Genomic DNA, 19,013 nt, shown 5'->3' with positions numbered 1-19,013 from the left:
TACAATGCTAACTATCAGATTAGGCAGGTCTGAACTGAAACCCTGGATAAAATATGTTTACGGAATCGACGACTGGAAAAGGAAGAGCGGAATTTTGCGGCCTGACTCCAGAGGACGTTCATAGTGGTTTGTGTCCGTCAGAGGTCACGGTCGGGCCGAACCCGGGGAGAGCGATGGCGAACCGGTCGAATGTAAAACCTGCGACGGCGCTGTGAAAAAGCGCGGCTCCTCTGTGCCTCCGACGAGGTAAAAGACATGAGAACGTCTGACGGCGCTTGGCGTTTGTAATATCGACCGAAACCGCCTCGGGACAATAGTTGACTTCAGAGCGGAGGGTTTCTGGGGGGGGACGGGACGGGTCCTGACAGCTGCTTCGTGTTCTCGATGCAAAAAACATTTTTAAAAGTCCGCTCGTGGACTTACGGTTTGCATAGGGATATCTGTTTTTTTTTGGTTTTTTTTTCTGTGAATAAAAAGATTTTCAGGACGAGATCAAAAGTGATATTTTGAGGTCATCCGTATAAGTTTAAAAAGCCCGACGATTGAAACGTCCCGTGACTCCGTAGGAACGGCGAAAACGCGATGGATGGAATGTTATACTGTTCTCAGGCGCGTTGACACAAAGTAAACATCTCATGAAAACCCCCAATTCACATTCCTAAACTTCATTTGTGTTGCGCGTCGCGCCGCATACGGACGAAGAGGATCCCTAGCCGAGCGTGAAGCGGTAGGTCCGTGCTGATACAGACTTATACATTCATGTTATGCATAAGGCGGCTCCTCGGGAATGATTTAACTGCCCGCAGGGAAAAAGCAGAGAAATTAAAAAGGTGTTTCGCGATGCAAGGCCATTACGATAAAGGACAGGGCGTAATTAGCATTGTTCTCTCCTTCCCCCTTTCTCCCATACATTAAAAGGAATACAAACCCGGAATGACCAAAAACCTGTTAAAACGGCGAGTCACCTTTGCGGAGCCCGCATATCGGCCTCCCGCCACGCTGCTACAAATGATTATGGCAATATTGTCCTTAGTGCCAAGGTGACTGTCTGATTATTGGCATATCCATCCAGACACGGCACGGGGCTGCGGACGCCAGTGCTTCTCGTTTAAAAGCTGCAGCGCTGCAGCAAAACTGACACCCGTGGCCTCCGTCTGTCTTCGGCAGCCCGCCGGTTTTATCACTTACAAGACAATTTTCTCGCAAGCATGGGCGTGAAGACAAGGGGGGGTCGGGGGGGGGGGGGGGGGAGTTTAAGACCCTGAGTAAACATTTCCATTTAAGGGTGAGATATATATCTTTTTCTTTCTTAAATGAACACTCTTCAGACGACTAACTACGTCACTGGTTCAAACCCACACTTCAGTTAGATTAAGCTACGCTAGTTTTGAGCCAGGGAGATGGATTTGTGTCGGTTAGCAATAACGGCAAAAAGCGACGCCCACTCACAATAATGTCACACGAGAGGGGAATTAATTTGCCGAATCAAGCAAATGTGATCACGCTTGCAGGTCTTTTCGTTTTTATATCGTTAATGTTCTAATCTGAAATAAGTCCTCGCTCAGATGGCTCGAGGCTCTCACCCACTGACGACACCTGCGGAAAAAAAAAAATAAAACAATGAGCTACTCAACGGAAAGCGATTCATCTGAAATGAGGGATGGTGTCGAGCTTCGGCGCTCTGGCGAAAATGCATCCGGGCATAGCGATGATGCAAGAGGTGTGTTATTCTACATTAAATGGATGAATGCAAATTGTGTGTGCCCGGGCGTCTTCATCGGTACAAATAAAGCATTTTAAAATACATCGGGGGGGGGGGGCTTCGTACAGGTATCGTCAGATCGGGCACTATTTTGAGAGCGAGAGTCAGAATGGGAGCGCAGCGCGAACGGCGGAGGATCGGCAGGCGCTGTTCCCAGTGAAGAGCTTCGGATATATTACTCTTGAGTTTCGGTGTTTTGTTCACAGAACATTAAGGCTACTTGTCTTCCGGCCTGCGCGGGTTACAGTTCAGAACGGTTTTTTGGTTGGTTTTTTTTTTTTTTGGCTTTTATTCAAGCAAATCCCACTCAAAGCCTCGCCGTGCTGTGCATCTGAATTAGAGGGCAATGCCAGAATCAGCTGGGAAGATTGAATACATAACCGGAAGCTGGGTTTTTGTGAGGGCTTTGGACGAGATGAAAAGTTGCGGTTTCTCGAAAAAGTAAAATCAGCAGCCTCGACAGAAGTAACTTTCCTTGTATAATGGATGAAAAATGGCCACCGCAGCCGAGCTGAGCGATGGCCGGCCCGGAAAAACGCACAGGGTTTTTTCCTCGGCCTGGACTACAGACTATAATGAGGCAAAGTGTTAAAACGCCATCACATGCGGCTTGTTACCTTGGAAACTGTTCTACGCATCGGCGGTGTTGCGTAAGTTAAAGCAGCATTCATGTTATAATGAGACTGTCGCTAATGTCAAAGGGAAAAAGCAGTCTGGCCGAAAAAGATTTAGTGTTAAAGGTCAAGGTAATTTATTCTGTTTGCATTCTCCTTGAAACCGGTGCTTCCCACTTTAAAAAAAGGACAATAAATTCACATTTCGGCTTCTGTACAAAAATGCTATTGTTATTGTTTGCCGTCTGAATAAACAGAAATAAAGTCCAATTCTTGGCAGTAAGCTTGCAGGTATCAGATAATATTTGGTTGGCTTACAAGATGAAAACCATGTGAACTGCTCCATCAAGAGGTTGAAAAAAAAAGAGAAAAAAGTAAAATAAAAAATAAACTCGGGATAAAAAGCATGTGCGTTTATGAAAAATAAAGACAAAGATCAATATTTGTAACAGACACATTTTCTCTGTCGGCTAAGCACAGAGGACAAAATTTAAGTATAAGACAAATGTGATAAAAAGGCCCCGGACCAGCAACCCCATGTGCTTTGAGGGATGCTCAAAGACTCCACCAGAATCTCTTTCAACAAACACTCTCGCCTGCACGACACATTTCCAATCCCGCCTCAGCCGTTCCACATAATCCATCATATAATCCTTCAGTATGTCACCGGCGACAACAATCACTGCGGGGCGAGCAGTGTGATCTTCAAATATCAAGTGTTTGTCGAGGCTAAGTTAGATTCAACATAGATGGAGGGCAGAGAAAAAAAAATAAAATAAAAATATATATATTTATATACATTTAATATTATGGCAGAACATGTGTGTGTAAGGCCAGGCCCTGAGGTATTGTGGGGGTACAGAATTGTTAATTCTCATGCAACAAAAAAAAAAAAAAAAAAAAAAAAAGAGACGCTTTTGAAAATAATGGCACTTTTAATAATTCTGTGTGTCTTTTTAAATATCCTGAAATAAGCTGAAGTTGCAGACTTAGCCGGCCAGTGTTCAAAGTCTTTCAGTGGTCATAAAAAGATCACGACGGAGGAAACGACGGGCGGACTAACCCGTGGATTCGAGGTTCGGCCGACCGGTCACTCGCCCCTCTGGGCGGCGGGGAGCGAGGACGGTCGCGTGCGGATAGGCCGTTGCTAGGGCGCAGTTATGATTGACAATGTAACACTAAAAAAAAAGGAGGACAGTACGTCTTTGATTCGTTCTGGTCTCCCCTTCCATGGCTTCCGTTGTTCAGACTGGCGGCGTCCTCGTGGGACGGCTCCCTATACGTACGCTCTGTCCAACAAATCGTTACAAAAAAAATCGAGGGGCGGAGGAGGATCCGGGAGGAACGTTGTCCCGTATGAATCTGGGCGAATTCCCGTCCGCGTCCGGACACTGGATGAACGGGGCGTAAACTCTGTCTGCCCGCGAGCGCGGGTGAGTCTGTGTGCGGCACCGGGCTCGGTGGCACAGCAGACGGCAGCTGAATGTTTTTTTGGCTCTCTATCCTCGGCTGGGCGGGAGAGGACGCGTGCAGCCTGAGCGGGAGGAACTCCTCCGGTCACGTCTCCTGTCACCAGTTGGCTTTGACGGCTCTGACGTCGCTGACCAGATTTTGAGCGAGGCAGATGCCGAAAATCTGGAGAGAGGCAAACAGACAGGGGGAAAGTGACGAGACGCTCGCGACAAAACGGGGACGTCCGAGGCGCCGAGGCCCGGCCGCGGCGTCTCGGGTGCTCCGCTGTTGCTTTTCTCGCCACGAGATGGCAGCGATGACACGACATCAAATCAATCCGAGGTTAGCTGCCGTTCCAAAAACAAAGCATTCCAGCGCTCGGAAAATGTCCGCAGGTCAAACGTTGCGCAGATACGGTTGCCTTACCTGTAAAAGTGCAATACCGACAAAGATTCCAGCAACAATGATCAGGTTGTCCTGAAGCCATTTCTCAAACTGTCCTACACAGCCCTTGGTGTAGATAGACTTTTGTCGCTCCAGCTCCTTCATAAAAATAAAAAGAAAAAAATTAAAAAGCAAATTAAAATCAGATTGGTTCAATCCTTCGTATTACAGACCCTCTCTGACAGAGCTTTGAGCTTCGGCATAATTTAACAGGTGACCTCTGACCTTTGGCTAATGAATGTCAATCTACCACAGAGGAACTCGCCCAAGTCACAGTTGAGTCACTCCGCCAATTACGTTTGTGTTTGAACATCCCGGAGAATTTCCCCCCGCCGTACGTTCGGTTTCTTTGAGGACACGGTCTGGACTGAGCGAGCCCAGCCGAGGGTCTGTTGCCTGTTACCGGGCAGATGTTTGTGCCGAGAGACTCGGCTGCTGGTGTACGCGGTCGCACGAAACGCGACATGAAAAGGTGTAACGCAGACGCGACGACGCAACAAGAGGAGCGACAGTGGGTGTGAAGGGGCCTCGACACAATGCTCCCTTTGTTAGGTTTGAAGTCAGCCAGGCAACTCTTTGTTCCCTCACAGAACCTCACAGCTTGCTCTCAACCAATGGGAGATGAAGGGAACCTCTTGGCAGCCAATAAAAAAATAGGAAACAATGTTGTTCTGGCTGTGAAATTTCCTCAGAACCCATTTCAGCTCCGTTCTTTTGTTGCGCTGCCGTCCTCCCCACGACTCCCCGCCGACCTCTTCCCCACGCGCCGCACCGACAGGCTGCGCAACATCTCCATCTACGTCGCCGGCGGGTCCGGCAGAAATAAACATCGCCGGCCGCCGCGCGAGCAGACGTTCACGCGGGGAAAAATTAACTCGTACAAAGTCGGCGGTTCACTGTATCGCGGAGCGCCTAGCAACAGCGATCTCTGTGACTGCAGTGCAGTGAGTCGTAACAACCACACCCACACACACACGGAGGGAAGAGGGCGGCCTGGCATAACCCACCAAGTTGCCAATTACAGAGTATAGTAAGGCTGCTCTCCAGGCTATAACTGGAGCCTAATTATACCTGTGCAAAGAACAATCTGTTATTAAGTCGAGCAGCAAAGAGGCCAGCCTCTGCACTTAACCCTATACGCCCTTTCACGATCACTCTATGGACATTTCACGTCTGAATCTTTCTGTATCATATCTTCTTTTTTTTTTTTAACAATTTCTTGTTTCTCTTAAAATACAACATGACTTTTCTTGTTGCGGTTGACATGAAAATATAAGAAGCACAAACTGACTTGACTGCTTAAAGTGATTATTTCTGGTCGAGCCCTGGAGTGGCTTCAGTGCACGGCTCTGAGTTAGTTTAAGTAGAGTGTCTGGCACCGTCACCATTCACTTCAGCCACTGACTCCACTGCATAAGCGCTTCTTTACTCTAATGCAATTCCAATGATCTAAATTCATGTGGAAGCATAATAAATATTCCCTCTTACAGTTAAGCTATGAAAAGTAAATAACTGGATGCTGAAGTAGAACAGGGTAGCAGTCAGCGGAGAAGTGCATCTCAATATCTGATTAACAGCACAGCGCACCAAATACATTTTTACTGTCTACCAATTCAGTAAACAACATTTAAGCCCAGTCAAAATAAGATAAAATGCAATACAGCGATGTTTTATGGCCAGATTTCAATTATCAAGCCCGAGAAGAGATCCTGATAGATTTACTGTACCTACAAAATATTCCAACTGCCCGAGAAATGGGTTTGGAGACAGAGAATTTTTTTACTTTACAGTGCATTTTGCGTCATTCTATCTCACATTGCGCAGTTGAATGAACAGGTGTCATGTAAATCAGAGACAGAAGCCCCCCTTCCACACTGCATTTTCCAGGTGGGAAATGCGATGCTGTTGCCACACATGATCATCTCCACAGAAGCGCGTGGGTGCGGAATGGGCCGGGGGGACAGAACGCTCAGCCTCCGAGTCGATCTCAAAGTCCAATCCTCGTCCTCTCGAGGTGAAAGAACTAAAATATGTGTCGGGCGGAGATTTATCTTTACGCTTCATTGATTTCTCCTCGTAATTCACATCAATCATTTCACCCACACGGGCTGAAAACACTTCTACGCATGAAACCCCCTGGACTTAAGGATGGAAGTGCTCGGGAAACCTAAAACCCAGGATACAGATATGTTAGGAGATACCCACTTTGTTACGGCGAACATCGTAACCGCATTGGGTGTTGATGACGTCTTCCTGTAAACAACACAGAAGGTAAAAATGCGGTGTTACTTCCTGTTTTGTCCTGCGGTCACGGCTTGCCACGTTCAGCGACTCTTTCCGTGACCTTTGATATACTTTGAAATGACAATTACAATTTTCCAGCTACGGCGAGAACAAATTTAACAAAGCGTGCAAAATAAATCTGAAAGAAAGAGAGGAAACACTGGTGCGACACCCCATGAATTTCCATCCATGACATGGGGAATAACCACGCTCCATTAATCCATTCAACGTTAATTATTTTTACGCAGTGACTTACTGCAGGGTCCTTGACGCAGCAGGAGAAAGGGACACCGCAGCTCTCCCGACTGGGGTTCAAATCAGTGCAGTTGAAGTACATGTTCAGGTTCCAGTCATCAGGTCCGTGGGCCCCACAACACAACCACTGAGACGGGACCAACAGGCTAAAATTAAACCGGCGCTAACAGCGGGGTTCGGTGTTAAATGTTTTGCCCGGGCGGTACGTGAGAGTCCGGCTCTCGAAAGAGGTCATAAGGAGGTGAGAAGAGGTGGGATGGACGTGAACCGTCACCTCTCGCAGTGACAATAGCACTGCTTTTACCGCTGTGATTTTACAAGCCTAACACGGCGTCGCACTTGACGGCGGCGGTACGTGTTTTTACGAGCCCGTTGGAACGCGGTTCCACTCCGGACGTGGCTTTAAATCCATTCTCGGGAGATCGTGGTTGAGTAAAGAACTGGCTAATGATGGCGCATATTTGCAAGAGATAGCTGGATACGAAAGGCGTGTCACCAGCGGCTCCAATCACCATGACATTGACAAATGGGATGGAGATGTCTATTTATGAATACAATTAAAGAACCATTGTAAGGACGTACAATAGCAGAAGTAATGACATTTTTTTTTCTGTTCTGCCTGGAACTAAACTTGCAAATCAGGTTAGGTCCGTTGAGATGTGCAAATACATAATTAAAGCAGAAACCAAATCTGAAGGAAGTGACTTCCTCAAACTAAAAAGCCTCTTTTTGTTCAGCTGTTTTTCTATTGACATTGCGCTCGTTTCAAGTCGATACTTGGTGAACTCACATATTCCTGGGCAAAATCAATGAGGTTCTGCAAATCGATGTCGTCTCGGTAGGCCTGCACATTCTTGTTGATGAAAATGTTGAGCTGCTCTTTAATCCAGTCTTTAAAGACGAAGGCAAGGATCCCAGCAGTGAGCTCCAAAAAGAAGATCAAACCCAGGAAAACGGAAAACTGAAAAGTACACGAGGCGAAAGAGTTAGCTCAAAAAAAAAAAAAAAAAAACAACCCAACACAATAAATCTGTCACTTCAATCGGGTAATCTAAGTGCTTCAAAAAAGAAAAAAAAAAAAACCAGAATCAAACGCAGGTAATAACACTGCTATAATACTTTGTAAGTAAAGAAAGATAAAAGGACAGGTTTTTGTTTTTTTTTTTGCAGGTCTGGATAAAAGCCCTTCCGGATTTACTGCGGAAAAACTGCAGTCCCAAAGGTACCGTTACAGCATCCTTTACAGTAAATGTAGCAGCAGACCAGCTCATGATAAATGCGCAGAAGCCACATTAGTTCCTGACTCTGACGCCTGACTTCGTCCTGCTAATGGACATCAGCCGGGGTTAACAGCTACTCAGGATGAGAGCCAGCAACAAGACAGGTTTGACGCCATCAGCTGTATGTCATCAATACGGCTGAGCCCGAATGAATCCCCTGAAATTGCTCTTACACCGGCTCCAGGCTTCAAAATAACGCCGGGCGTTTTACGCTGAAGAATCATTGAGGGGAATGTTTTGACAGGGTGGGATCTGTATTTCTGAACCGCGTTGACTTCTGATTAAAAACAGGAATACATTCACTGATGAGATAACACATATTTGCGCAGTGCAACCACTCCTCCCACCAGACGGGGTGAGTCATAGCTTCACCTGCTCCGCTAGCAGCTGCCTCTGGTGTGAACAGCAGGGGGAAGAGGGTGTGTGTGTGTGTGTGGGGGGGGCGGAAGGGCGTTAGTTATGTGTGTCTGACTTACAAATTTAAGCAGAAAGGTGTTCTCTCGAAGAGCTCCGATACAGCCGGCAAACCCCAGAATGAACATGACCCCTCCGACTACGATGAATAGCCACACGGGGTCAAAGCCTCCAAGATCCGTGATGGATGACAGATTGGATAGCACGCCCTGAGAGAAAGAGAAAGACAGCTGTTAGAATTGTGCTGCAAAGGCATGTTTCCAGAATCCACCCTCTCACTTCTAGAGATCATTTCCTGGGAGTATCTTGCAGCTCTTTCAGATACATGTCAAGCATGTGCACGGACATGCTTCCTTCGGTGGAAGTAGTGAGAAGAACTCCATCACTCCAGCCTCCAGCTATTGAGTCCTCGACTAACCACGCCAGCATCCATTTATCTATTTTGGTACTCAAATAAAAATATGGTGACCTTTTTTTTTTTTTATGGAAACTTTCACCCCTCTAAACAAAATGTTTATGGTAATAGACGTTCCCATTGGTGGGTTAATGACACAAAACAAACCGTGGCCTTCTACAATATCGGTTTTGTTCATATTGGCCAGCCGTTGCGCGACTTCAGATTCCATCTATCACAAGCCGTTCTCTTATTTCAAATCGCGTATATTGTGTGTTCTGCTTTATGAAAGAAAACACCCGGTTTTGTTTTTTTATTAATAAGCTTATCTTCAAATCAATGACACCTCCCAGCGTAGCTCCGCGGTGCCTATGAAGCTTGAAGGAAGGGCTGTCTATCAAGAGATGCACAGGTCACAGAGGTCCTCCGGCAGACGTGTGCCCTTCCTCTCTGCATATCCTGTCCTTGCAGCGCCGAGGCCGCCCTGTTTCCAGATTGCTTTCCTGTCAACCTCGGTTCAGCTACAGGCTCTGAGCTGAATAAAGAGATGTATTAAATGCACGTGTGCGCCGCCGCACACCTAAACTCACCGGGGAGATTAATTAGTGTAATTTGGCCTCGCACTGCACGCTACCTTCATGAAATACAAAGGCTCGGTTTAAATGTATTTATCTTTCCACTTGCACGTGACATTTCACCGGCCGTCCTTGCGCGATGATACTGTAAGATGATCTTTGCGGCGTCATTGTCACACAATGTTAAAGGACCACTTGCAGCTAATGCTAGACTGGGTACATCTCTCGCTGTTCTCCTCGGTCGAGGGAAATAGAAAACCATTCTCTACTTTTACGTAAATGAAATCAAATTGGTACATTTTCTGATGTGTAGCTATTAAGAATGACTAAGGCCCTAATTTTACTTTGGGCCACAGCTAAGGGATATAATTTCAAACACATCACGGGCACCACACGGATTCTACCCCTGTGTTTTCAGTGTGAAAACAAAATTACACCATGTGCATTATTACAAGCTATTTCTCCAGTTTAGGAAAAATATGAAGTTTAAATTTGGTAGTGTATAAAGGATAACACTGAGATAACACCCCCTAATTGTGAAGTGAGTCAGACTACTTTCAAATGCAGCAATTCATGCGTGCAAACACTTGCCGTATGGATCCAGCTCAGGATGGGATTCATGTTTGTTGAGGATGAAATGAAAGACGTTCCCATTACTGGTACACAGATTGATAGGACAGTATAGCAGGCTGAAAATCTAGAAATCAAATCGCTTTTCCAACTAGTCAGACCATCTTAAAATTCCTTCGTGGCTGCAAAACCGGTTGGTCAGGAGCACTGCAAATGCAAAATTTCAGATCCATACCTGTATTGCGAACTTAACTGTTTTTATTTTAACCCGTGTGAGTAGGTTGAAGTGTAAAACCCACGAGACCGACACATCAGGCGGGTCACCAGTGAACTGCAGGCGCATCATGGAAAAAGTAAAGAGTTTCGCCGCTTTTTCCTTGTAGTCCAAAAATTCAGTCCAAAAGCAGACAGGAAAATACTGAAAAACATTTTGTATATTATACGGTTTTCTGCACAAACAACCCCTTTACTGTATTATCAAAGTACTAGCAGGGTCTTTGAGAAAAGGAACTGGCTCTGTACATTTAAAATTATGATCTATTGGATGGCCGTTTACCCCGTCGGGTTTCAACAGCTTCCCGTATGAGACGTCGGTGCTTTCTCTGTCAGTGTGTCTCATTGTGAACGGTGAAAACAAAGAGGAAATCACTGCAGTTTCCGTGCTGCCACATGTGATACGGGAAATGTAAAAATGATTTTTCAAGGCTGCAGTTTGGATGAACACAAACACATGAAAACAATCATCGCAGTCACGAAGACCCAAACTGCCTTTCCGTGACCTGCTGTTCATCACTCAGTCTAATCAATTTTAATTATTCATGCGGTTCCCCGAAACTACTCTGTTGCCGGCCTGTTTGCAGAGTTTACGGCCAGATGATACGAAACGGTCCATGCTTTCCAACTGGTGGAGCATTTTCTGAACCAGCTGGTACAATTTCATGCTAATCAATGAATAGATTGACTTGAATGGAAGAGAAAAAAAATCGATTTCGCAATATTTTTTAGCTACTTAATGCCTGACACGATCCTCTAACTCACATCTTCGCACCATTACGAAGATTCTGGTTCGTTTACCAGCTTTTGATTTTCAAACCAATATCAACATTAGTAAACCTACATGCCGATCGGGGTGAATCAGCATCGTTCGCGGATACGAATCAAATAAAAATGTTGAGCAACGGCAATTCATGGTGACGTGCGTTCAATTTGGACAGGCACATGCCTTTCACATTTCTGAACGATCGAGTTTTTCTGTCCTGTGAATTTCCGCTTCTTTCCGGGTGAGAATATTACGGGTTGCTCAGATACGTGAAGAATTCGAGCTATGGGGCCGGACCAAACATGCTGCACTTCCATGTGTTTATCCTTACCTTCTCCGCCCATGCCCACAGGCCTATGCCTAAGAATGCTGCTCCGAGTAACTGCAAAACAAAGCAGAGGAGGTTCTATCAGACAATGGAACAGAGCAATCATCACGCCACAGCCATTTATATCACCTTAGCTTATGAATCTGTGATTTCACAGGCAAAGTCTCGCCTAATTGTAATGCATGAGGTGAAAACGGGTATGACATGATAATATTTGACAAAGAGAGGTACTTTACTGTTAAGACGATCAAACGGCTATCATTCAGACGTCGCGTATAAAATGCAGAAATCATTTCAGAGAGAGTATTCAATCAGGGACAAAAAAAAATTAAAAAATATGCAGCTACTGGCCAGCCGGGGTGTCTTTTCCATAGATTTTAAGCAGGATACAGAACAGTCTTGTGCTTTAAATTGCCAAAAACATTTTCAGCTCCACATTGTATCTTGCACCACATTATATCATTAATTCACACTGATAAACTCTCATGCTTAGGCTCTAATCACACATTGTTATAAGTGTTGGATCCAATGCAAAACATAACCCGCACAGCACTTAAAAATGCATTTGTTCTTCACAAGTAGAAAAGATGTGGGCTTATGTGTGAGACACTATTATTGGTGGACATTCAGAATCCATGTTTTTCACTAATGCAGAGTTGTCGGTCACTCGTTCTGAGTCACAATTACGGAGTATAACCGGAAATCGAGTAGTCACATTGGAATTTATGCTTCTGTGGGAAAATGCCACATTTCAGGTCTTCACATCATTAGTACATACAAGGTTTATCCATCGATCAAGCATATTCTGGATAAATTTGGGCTCCCTCAGTCTTTAAACTTTGTTGGTCAGACAGCAATGTTGCTAATGCTGACTTTAATGACTAAAAACTCTAATATACTCTGTACGTATAACTAACCTGTACAACTCAAAACAACATTGTGATGTATTTTAAACACAAAAGGAAATTTGAAAATGTACACGTAATTGTGATAAAATAAAGGGACCTTTTTCATTTCCCTTTCATGTTCCATACTATACATCTATGACTACATTAGATAACTTTAGCTGACTGTGCACGATGTTCCAGCTTGCTTCGAGTGAAGTGAACACCGTCGAGAAACTGACCTGAAATTAGCGAATGAAAATGGGTTGTTAAAAAAAGAAAGGATGTTCATAAAGGGAGCTTAGGAGGGGAAAGGCCATTACTAACTGCTCGTCAGTCATTGTAAATTCTCCATCAACTTGCTTCCAGAGAGAAAGTCATGCTATTAAGGGAAAACGTACTTTAATGGATGTTTGAATTAAATGTCATCAATTTTGTGAAGACAGTTGTAAAAGGGGGGGAAAAAAAACAATTGATATACTTGAGACTGTTGAACAAATCGCTCTGTTCTCTCTTCGGCAGAACCATGTTTACCTCCAGAAGCTGAAGAAGCTCATCTTTCGCAACCCCTGTCTTCTTCTACACTGAAAACACAGCCGCTACAATCATCATGTACATGTCATGTACATGCGCCACAGTCTGAACGCAGAGATTTGAGTTGCAGGACTATCAGGAAGTGAGGATAGAACATGAAAGTTGGAATTTATATGACATTTTGTTTCAAGGTTTTTGGTGTTTTTAGTTTGAGATCTTGTCATAGTTCTACGATGTCGAGTGGGCCAATTCATCTTTTAACACTGTGAATTAAAACACATCTGTTGCCCTGCATCACATAACATAAATAAAATGCCGGCTGGTAAAACGGCTAAGATGGTCTGGAACTGTAATTCCCTCTCTGCGCCATGTTATTTAAATCACTTTTGTCAGGTGAGTTTGAGTCAAGAGCTGTTATTGGATCTGTGTGTCCCGAACCAAGGGCTTCTTCCGTCTGGAGAGAGATGATATGCACCGAGGCAGACCCATCTGGCTCCCGACAGCCAGCCGATCCCATTAACCCCAACTAACTAGCAGTCCAACCAAGATCCATCATTATCCAGAGGTTCAGAATGAGGGCTCAGAAAGACGACTACCCTTTCAACTTGCTCTATTTGTAATGTAACTGGGTTTTTGAGGAGTCATTTGTCGGTTTTTGACCTATAAAGAGTCCCTGGCTCCCAAGCATAATCATTTCCAAACGTCAATTTTGCACATTAAACAGTGGTTGATTTATTTCATCCACAAGGCTTATGGGTGGTTATTTTCCATGTGCATGAATACCTTGTAGTAAGCAAGTGGGGGAACGACTTGAAAGCCTGCCGTCACTACACAAACCAGCTATCAGCCATTTCACACTGCTAAGAGACTTGCGTTTGACAGAAAATACTGCAAATAAACTTTGCAAGTGAACAGATTACATCTTACTCTTGCCACCCGCCATGAAAACACTTCCAGGCGAAGCACTGCTTTCACATCCCATGTTCTGTAACAGCCCCATGTGTACTCATGTGACAGCGAGAGCGAGAATATAACAAACTGAGTTAAAAAACAATTCGTATATACACTTGATTCGGAACAAATGTGGTTCGAATGAATCATCAAAGTAAGTGACGACACTGATTGCGGGAAGACTCTCGGCAAAGGTGCATCACAAATGCAGCAGCCGGGTGTTTTGAGTTTCCCCGCTGGATGCCGCTCTGTCAAATTTAATCCGTTACCTCGTTTCGAGGCATGCAGTTTGTTTTTCAGCAACCTGTTATCTATTATGATTGCTGCCTTATTTAGAGCCATCTAAACTGCATCAATGTGCAGTCCAGAGTCAAATGAAATGTCACATTTCTGAGGAGTGTCGGCTTGAAGCGCGGTTCAAATAATACAAGAGATGACACCTCAGACAGACTTCTCCACGATGATTTCAAACAGCAAATGTTTCATGTACTTCCTTCTATCCCAATTCCCTCAAGAAAATCACAGATTTTACAACAGCATGTCTGTCAGCCTGCCCACTCGGACATGGCTCTGAAGCTCTGGTGCGTTCTGTGAGCTCGCATATTACAGCCTCCAGGAAGCGGGCAATGAATTCCAGGTCCTACAGCCGTATAAAAACCCTGCCGCTTCACCCCAGCTGACTGTTCGGCAGTCATGCAAGGGTCTCATCCTGCCGAACAGATGAACCGATGATCTGGCAGCAGAACCTCCCGCGGAGATCTGACTGCCGGTCAAAAATGACAGCAGAGGCAAATTTGGCCAGTTTTGTTGGTCCGCGGTGGGCACGTTGCTGTTTGTATTGTTGTATACTGTTGTGTACTGTTGTGTACTGCACGGATTGAACGGTCTTAAGGAGCGCCCTTTAATCAGGTAGTCTAATGGAAAATAAAACCATTAGAACACTCAGCCGCAACAGTGTATTCACTGTTGAATCCAGGAACAGCTCTAAGCTATACAAATAAATACTGCTGGGAGCATCACGGAAATTAGCAGAAGAGCATTTAACTTCTGTAAATGCAGAATAACTGACGCTCAATTTCTCTCGAAACCACTAAGGTAAAGTGTAAGATAGCAGATTCATAACAGCATAAAATATTGATAATTTGGACGATACGATACACGCTGGTATCACAAAACTGCAATAACACAGATTTCATTAAATTCGGGAATTTATAGATGATGGTGAATGCCTGTAAAGCACGACAAAAATGTTAAAGTCCTGCCATTTAATTGTTCACATGAAGCAAAAGTGATTAAGAAAAAAAAGCAGACATGGTGATAGCTTTTTCTTTCTTTGACCCTTTTTGACATCCAGGATCAAATTTCCAGATTGTAAAATAGTCATATACACAATTTATTAACTATCACTTGTATGTTGAACCTTCTCAGTAGGCATCAGCAATATCCATTACTACCAATGCTGTACACAAAATTATGTCCTATATATCAGCACAATTTTTAGCTTATTTTATAGGGATAAATGTCGATGGACCACCGCAAAGTACGTCTGTCTCCAGGCATTTAATCAGAATACTTTTAGCAATCATTTCAAACATTTTAATGACAGAAACTGTACTGTAAAAGGTAAGCTAGGAAGGAGACTTACTTAAAACTAGGGAGGCAAGACACACATTGAGGGGGCCGTGATCGTACAAAGGGTAGTGCAGGGATGCATGGACAAGCAAGGTCCGGGAAGTCACAAGAGAAAGGATGATGTGAGAGGAGTCAGAGAGCTTGTGTGTGTACGTGTGTGCGTGCGTGTGTGTGTGTGTGTGTACGCGCATTACAGTGGAAAATGTATAATATAAACACATTGTTCCCTCCAGCTCAAATTGATCCCTGAAGTCCAGAGGTATTAAAACATGAATTGAATGCCATTAACTAAACTCAAATGAGATCAGATTGTAATTGTGAAGTGAACACGTCTGAAGTACCTGGTCATTTGAAGGCAACAATGAGGAAGGGGGAAAAAAACACTCATTAAAAAAAACTTGGGAAACTAGTCATATTGATCCTACACGGTTAAAAAAATAAACTATATATTCATTCAGACAGACATACAGACAGGTAGACAGATAGCATTTGCATTTATTATAACTACATACCTCATTATTGATAAGAAAAATTATATACTGCATCAAATCAAATGTAATGTTATCCCCCTATCATTCAACTTTTTGAAGGTTTATAACTGGTCAAACTGATCTTGTTAAAATACATTGTTTAGAATGACCATTGAAAAAAATAGTTTCTGGAATCTAGTACCCAGAGCATCAGGCTACTTTGCACTTTATGCCAACAGAAGGAGGGTGGATCTATCGGTGATCGCTGCTCAGTCTGCTTTGGTGGGAATAATGTCAAGGGGTCGTCAATAGCCCGAGTCATTTGCTCTTTTCACCCCATCACCTTGGAAACTACCATGCAGTGAAACTTCCAGCTGTAAATATGAACAGACACTTGGAGCTATGGATGGCTAATAGCACGCAGCCTTCATCCAGGAAAATCAGCAACCTAGTTACAGCTTAACAAGTGCTTAATTACAGCCAGAAGGGCCTCCAAACATTTCAGCAGCTCAGGCAGAAAATGTGATTAATTAAGAGGATGTGAGAAATATGGCTATTCTCGGGTGCAATATTGTGCGCGTTGTTGTGGGGTGAGAATATCTGGCTGTCAACACTGTGCTTGGGTGCTGGAAGAATACATACAAAAGGGGGGGTTCATTGCTCTATTTTGTCCACAATACTTAGAGTCTTACAAGCGTTCTGTCTCAATTTATGTAATATTTTAGGCCTGACAAAATCACTATGGAAAAGACAAATGGGATGATTTGAGAAGAACAAACCCCATTACTCTCTATTTCAGCAATGCACTGGCTTATCTGTCAAGTCCAGTTTTGCAGCACATATACAAGGGCACAACATCTTCTTGTGATTATGAACGCAAGGAGCCAGCAAGCTGGAACTGGTACCACAGTTTCACAAAGGGCTCAAACATGGAGCTGTTTGCCTGGCCTGAGTGTCAAAGATTTCCAGACAACAGAATGTGAGTCAGGAACAACACATTAAATCTATGACTCATTGTTTCTTGGTTGACTGCGCAATCCAGCTGACTTACAGGACATTTTTCAATTGTGAATAAAAAAAAATGAGAAGTTGTCCTTGGGAACGTTTGAATTATAACACGTGTGGCAATTTGTATTACCTGATACAAGCATCACAAAAGCGCCACACGGGATGGAATATTCCTGGCGCTCATAGGTGTGTTAAGGAATAGCAGGGGTGGTTGTAAAGTGATGACAAGCAGACTAGAACCAGATTTGTGTCAACCCTGTGATGCTGATGGTGCGTCTGACATAACGGACTGAAAAGAAGAAGCATGACGGCAGAAAACACAAATCACACCCCCAGTCTTTGTTCTCACATCAGTCTTTGTGTGTTTTTGTGGGTGGGGAAGTGAGAGAAACAATGCGGCCCTGCAGAGCCCAGACACTTGGGCCGTGAAGGGCGGGTGAAAGGGGTGCGTGAAAAGAGGACCGGGTGGCATTCAGGGCCATGTGGCCTGTGTGTGGGAAGATCCTCCCGGTCGTTCCTTCGCCCGCAATTATTATACGACTCCGGGGCAGAGAAGATGGTTGAAGTGGGAGGGAAGGGGGAGCTGAACAGAGGAACTTTTCAGCTTAGGGGGGGATGTGGACTCACTCACCACTGGCCTAACAATACAGATGATGCACACAGACGCATGCAGATGATGCACACAGACGAATGTAGATGATGCACACAGACGAATGCAGATGATGCACACAGACGAACGCAGATGATGCACACAGACGAATGCAGTTGATGCACACAGACGAATGCAGATGATGGACACAAAATAATGCCAAAGTACCAAAACAAAAGGTACAAAAAGTACCAATGCTTTCTGCCCGTGCACAGCTGCTTCTGACTGGGGTTGCTCGCTTTCCCCATCTCTACAGGGCTTTCTGTCAGTCGTTAAAAACACAAGCAGAAGCTCGGTGGAACCTAAGAAATAGAGACCACGAGTTCAAATCCACATGAAAATTCCCCTAAAAAAAAAGAAAAAAAAAAAAGAGAGAAAACACTGCGGGAGTAGTTGAAACTAATAGTGGATGCACGGTTATTCACATTAGTGCAAGCGTAGCCTGAGACAACACACCTAGCAGCTATGGCTAAAAAGTTCTCAGTTGATCGACAAAGTTCATTTCAGTGCGTTCATACAACTACGCAGAGACAAACTAACACGCAGTGGCACAAAAGAACAACATTTTTCAGTCATTTAACTTAAAATAGACATTTCATTGACACATCGGTACGCGACTCGCCCGCAGCAGCGGTGCCAACGTCAAACTAACTTTACCAGGTGACTTCGGACGGCTAATTTTAACTCAACCACACGAGAAAAAAAGCTTTGATTCACAATAAAGTTGCGAGACAGTCAAAGTCACTTACCCAGAATATAATGTTGAACCCAAATAAGAAGTACTTGACGCAGCAGCTGACTTCGGCTCCTTTAATATGGGGATGTTTTCTGCTCATTCTTCCAACGGTGGCGGCCGTTAGCTAGCGATGAGTCGAGCCGTTGTTGAGATGTTACTACCCGAGAATTTTAACCGAATATCCCGTCGTTGAACTCCGAAAAGTTACGGTTAACTGGCTCCATGGGCCGAGGACGACAGCTTTACCGCCTGGACTTTATCGAGTGAATTAAACATAATCCGCCCTGTGTTAAAAGTACGGCTCGCTAGGGTTAGCTAGCTCGCAACTTCCGCGGTTAGCATGTTTCGGCTAACAACAACACACCCGGGGACGCTGGTCCGCCGTTCGGGTCTTCGGGCCGGCAGCCTCTCGGGATCCGCATCCACCCGGCGGCTTCTCAGCTCGACGCGTCCGCCATTTTCTGCGCTCCGTCTCCGCCGCACGAAATCACCATCATCCTTGTTGTTTGGTGCCGTAAAACAAGATCCCGCTGTCAAACGAGGGGGAGAAAAAAAAAGAAAAGAAAAACCCCGCCGCGGTGCCTTCTCTCGCTTTCCTCACCTCAAGAGCGGCCTCTTGTGTCCCCCGAGGAGCCTCTCTCTCCCGGGCACCGGTGGGAGCCGCTGCCCCTCCTGCAACCCTGGAGGAAGGCTCCCACAGGTGGGGAGTCTGCTGTGCTTTGGGGCGAGGAGGGAGAGG

The 19,013-nt window shown here is 44.8% G+C and overlaps 1 protein-coding gene and 1 long non-coding RNA gene across 3 annotated transcripts; one reads left to right on the top strand and one right to left on the bottom strand.

Annotated features, from left to right (window-relative positions):
• Positions 1-1,812: 1,812 nt before the first annotated feature.
• Positions 1,813-18,948, bottom strand: tspan17 (tetraspanin 17). 2 transcript variants are annotated; one of them, XM_086178646.1, is made up of 9 exons: positions 18,876-18,948; positions 18,288-18,772; positions 11,414-11,464; positions 8,567-8,713; positions 7,601-7,771; positions 6,812-6,937; positions 6,478-6,525; positions 4,255-4,371; positions 1,813-4,011 (listed from the first exon to the last, which is right to left on the bottom strand). In XM_086178646.1, exons 2-9 carry the CDS (start codon positions 18,372-18,374, stop codon positions 3,946-3,948), a joined length of 813 nt encoding a protein of 270 aa, XP_086034772.1. In that variant the 5' UTR covers positions 18,375-18,772; positions 18,876-18,948; the 3' UTR covers positions 1,813-3,945. The 2 variants fall into 2 exon arrangements, with proteins under 2 accessions (XP_086034772.1, XP_086034771.1); XM_086178645.1 differs by having other exon boundaries at positions 18,288-18,902.
• Positions 5,926-13,302, top strand: LOC147215836 (uncharacterized). Its single transcript, XR_015109208.1, has 3 exons — positions 5,926-6,543; positions 7,981-8,032; positions 12,817-13,302. It is a non-coding gene; the product is annotated as an uncharacterized LOC147215836 (long non-coding RNA).
• Positions 18,949-19,013: the final 65 nt, after the last annotated feature.

This window comes from Fistularia commersonii, chromosome 31 (genome assembly GCF_037954325.1).
Source record: "Fistularia commersonii isolate RoL2024-O1a breed Wild chromosome 31, RoL_Fcom_v1.0, whole genome shotgun sequence".
NCBI classification, from domain to species: Eukaryota; Metazoa; Chordata; class Actinopteri; order Syngnathiformes; family Fistulariidae; genus Fistularia; species Fistularia commersonii.
The sequence above is the reverse complement of the archived record's forward strand: the minus strand, read 5'-3'. Positions and strand labels throughout refer to the sequence as shown.

Bases quoted from the DNA above. Each gene is read 5' to 3' on its own strand.
- tspan17 (XM_086178646.1), bottom strand. From the start codon at position 18,374: ATGAGCAGAAAACATCCCCATATTAAAGGAGCCGAAGTCAGCTGCTGC. The intron at 8,714-11,413 runs GTAAGGATAAAC...TCTTTCTCTCAG, and splicing joins TGTGGGCATGGGCGGAGAAG to GGCGTGCTATCCAATCTGTC. The intron at 7,772-8,566 runs GTAAGTCAGACA...TGTACTTTTCAG, and splicing joins ACACCTTTCTGCTTAAATTT to TTTTCCGTTTTCCTGGGTTT.